At 60.0% G+C, this 3555-nt stretch overlaps 1 protein-coding gene across 1 annotated transcript; it reads left to right on the top strand.

The window, feature by feature from the left end:
• Window positions 1-726: 726 nt before the first annotated feature.
• HDGFL1 (HDGF like 1) lies at window positions 727-2771 on the top strand. The gene has a single exon (XM_072813648.1). The coding sequence runs from the start codon at window positions 842-844 to the stop codon at window positions 1535-1537; it is 696 nt and encodes a 231-aa protein (XP_072669749.1). The 5' UTR covers window positions 727-841; the 3' UTR covers window positions 1538-2771.
• Window positions 2772-3555: the final 784 nt, after the last annotated feature.

Raw genomic sequence — 3555 nt, 5'->3', positions numbered from 1 at the left:
TCTGACTCCAGCCTGCGATGCAAACCTGCCACGCAAAGTGGGAAATTTTGATATGGTTGGTTTGACCTGGGCATGCAGCTGATATAAACATTTTGTGGGATTCCCAACCCACCCCCCACCCCAAATACTACCGGTTCAGAATACTGGATTCCAGAAAGATGTGCACTCAGGACATCCTAACAGTGTCGCTAACTCCATCCCTTTGCCTGGAGGAGGCCTCAGGGTCAAGCCTCAAAGAAATCAGAAAAACCCAATGAAACCACTGACCCAACCAGGCCACCAGAGGCTCCTGAGGCCAGAGTGGTTTGCTGCCCCGAGTAGGCCGGACGCACCCGCACGGACACCTCGAGTTTGCACTAGCCTGTGACTGGTCTCACCCACATCTGGGTGCACCGAGTCACCTAGTTGCGCCAACCACACCGGCCCATCTCACCCCCTCCCGGGCCCCTCTGGCTCACCGCGCACCACATAGTCCTCGTGGCCCGGGGACCCTGGGGATCGAGGGGCACCGGGCCACCGGGTGGCCGAGCTATGGGCTCCATCATTCTAGAAATCGCGGCGTGCACAGCGGGGCCTCGGAGATGATGCCGTGTGCGCGCTGGAACCCTCCGGGGTGCGGGGGTGCGGGGGTGCGGGGCGTGCGCGGGGCCCGGGAGGGGGGAAGGCGGCGGGGAGGGGGCGGGGGGGGCGAGGGGAGGGCGCGCGCCCAGCCCAGCGGCCGCCACCCGCCGGCGTTCCGGGCGTCGCCAGGGCCTCCGCCGGGGCCTCCGCCGGGGCCTCCACCGGGCCGGGGCCTCCACCGGGCCGGGGCCTCCGCCGAGGCCGGGTGCGCAGCCTCGCCATGTCGCGGTGCTGCCGGCGCAAGTACGAGAGCGGCGACCTGGTGTTCGCCAAGCTGAAGGGCTACGCCCACTGGCCGGCCCGGGTCGAGCACCTGGCCGAGCCCAACCGCTACCAGGTGTTCTTCTTCGGGACCCACGAGACGGCCTTCCTGGGCCCCAAGCACCTGTTCCCCTACGAGGAGTCCAAGGAGAAGTTCGGCAAGCCCAGCAAGAGGAGGGGCTTCAGCGAGGGGCTGTGGGAGATCGAGAACAACCCCTCGGTCCGGGCCGCCGCCGACCCGCCGGCCCCCCAGGAGCAGCGGGGGGCGGCCAGCGCGGGCGCAGGGGCCGGGCCGCAGGCGGGGCAGCCGCGCGGCGACGTGGGGGCCGAGGAGGAGCAGCAGCAGCGGGAGGAGCAGCTGCAGCGGGAGGAGCAGCAGCGGGAGGAGCAGCTGCAGCGGGAAGAGCAGCTGCAGCGGGAGGAGCAGCTGCAGCGGGAGGAGGAGCTGCAGCGGGAGGAGCAGCTGCAGCGGGACGAGCAGGCGCGGGCCAAGAGGAGCGCGGGGGAGCTGCCGGAGGGCGCCCCGAAACGTCCCCGGGAGGCCGAGCCGGAGCGGGAGCCGCAGCCGCGGCCGCAGGAGCAGGAGCGGGAGCAGGAGCCCCGGGGCGCCGAGCAGCAGCAGCGGCGGGGAGAGCGCGACAGCCCCAGCCCGTAGCCCCCACTTCCTGGAAGAGCCCCCGCCCCGTTCCAGCCGCGGCCTGCCGGGTACTGGGGAAACCGGCCGCGGCCTGCGAACTGGGACGCCTCCCCCTCCCCCACCCCCTCCCCCTCCCCCACCCGCTCTCCTCCACCCCCGGCCCGGGGTTGACCTGCAGAGGCGGGCGCCCGGCCCCCAGCTCTGTGCTCCCCACACCCTGTGATCTGGGTCAGGGCCTCCAGCCCCCGGGATGAGGGGCGCCCGCCGAGCCCCTGCCGGCCCGGAACTGTTTCCCAAGGCTTCAGTTGGGGCCTGGCAGACACCCGCCTCTCCCTCCGCCGGCATTCTGGACGTCTGCGTTGGAATCGGGGATACGGAGCGGCGGGGGACTTGGGGGGTGACTTGCAGGGCCCGGTGGTGCTGGTGGGGAGCAGCCCCCGGGGCTCCTGCCCGCGCCCCCTGCTGCCTCTTACCCCAGCTGCTCAGATGCACCGAAAGTGGGACAGCTTCTGGGGGAGGGCCTCCCTCCTTTCTGAGTCCCTTTTGGGAGTTCTGGGATTTGTCATTTTTCATCCAGTAATGTGGGAGCTTCCCAGTTGTTGGTGACATGGGGAGGATTAGCTTTGCCCCCGCTCTCTGGATGGAAGTGGTGAGGCACACCTGTCCCCTGTTTAGATCTCTGGGGCTATAGGGGATGTTCTGGGACGACGCCTGGCCACCCCTCTCCCTCGTCCACAGCCTCAAGGCCACCCCGCAGTCAGTCATATATGTCACTCAGGTGGAAAAGGCACATAGTTTGGGAAACTTTGTTTTAATGAAAAGATTCTTTTTTTTTTTTTTTTTTTTTGACAAATGAAAACCACCCTCACCTATGCCTTCAGTCCGCTCTCAGCTCTGCCGTTGTTAACTCCATTTCAGAGATGGACTAGGAGGTTCCCTTTCTGTTTGGGATTCGATGACTTTCTTTTTGTAGCTAAGGCTTTGGTGTTCCCGGGCAGTGCCATTTCCCATCCACCTTCCGCACTCTGGCCCCCTCAGCATTGTCACCAGACCTGAAATGTAACTTCCTGAGGAGAGGGAAGTGAGTGCCCCCTCCCAGCCTCTCCTGGAGCCTCTCTATGTGCCTTTCCCCTGTTGTCTCCTTACCCCTGCCCCTCTCCCATGGGCTCTGATGAAAAATTGTTGACTAGCTTTGGAAGTTGAGAACTGAACTATTTCAGTTCCAGGAAATAAAACCTGTTGATTCAACAAATCTCAGGTCTGTTCCTTTGGTTCCTTAAGAATTGGCCATTAACGTTAATGCCCCTCCTATCTTCTGTACATCCTGTGATAAAGGCAATCGTTTGTAAGGTACAGGGATATTTTAGAAACCCCGCCCCAATAAAACTTCCTTATTTCACCGTCTCTACACCATCTGTAGTAGTCTCCACACGCTGTGTAGGACCAATGGAAAGACGTCAACTTAAAATGTTTGAATGGTGACCCCCTTAGGACTATAACTGGGTTTCTAATACTCTGCTTGCTTTATCAGACAACAGATTTAGAGCAGAAGGAGGGTAAGAGGATGGATCCTTCCTTTAATTGTTGTGATTGCCCTCCCAGATCTCATCACTACTCTCCTGATAAAAGGCCCTTGCTTTGTATTTCCAGTTCTTAAAATATGTCATGTCCGCAGAATATTTTGTTTTCTTCAGTGGTTTTGTGCATATATCTGAGGATATTTAAATATCCTTAATGATGATCACATGCTGGTTTCCAGGTATTTGTCAACACTGCATGCATGTGGAGGCTTAGTAAATACTGGAGTCCTTTTCGTAGAACGCGCCAGGCCCTTCCCAACCAGCACGGTTGGCAACTAAAGACAACCCTATTTTCCAGCCCTGTACGAGATATTATTTTCCTCCAAGGCATTATATCAGGATGACTCCTTGTTTTTCAGCTGCCACTATTGCAGTCATATCTATACTAGAACTTACTATTCAATGAATGTTGACCAGGTGCTGAGAAGAATGACCTCATTCAATCTTTGTAATAAT

The sequence above is a fragment of the Canis lupus genome, chromosome 37, assembly GCF_048164855.1.
Source record: "Canis lupus baileyi chromosome 37, mCanLup2.hap1, whole genome shotgun sequence".
Classification (NCBI taxonomy): Eukaryota; Metazoa; Chordata; class Mammalia; order Carnivora; family Canidae; genus Canis; species Canis lupus.
This window is presented reverse-complemented; position numbering and strand designations above follow the sequence as displayed.

Excerpts from the sequence above, each read along its gene's own strand:
- HDGFL1 (XM_072813648.1), top strand. The coding sequence starts at position 842 with ATGTCGCGGTGCTGCCGGCGCAAGTACGAGAGCGGCGACCTGGTGTTC.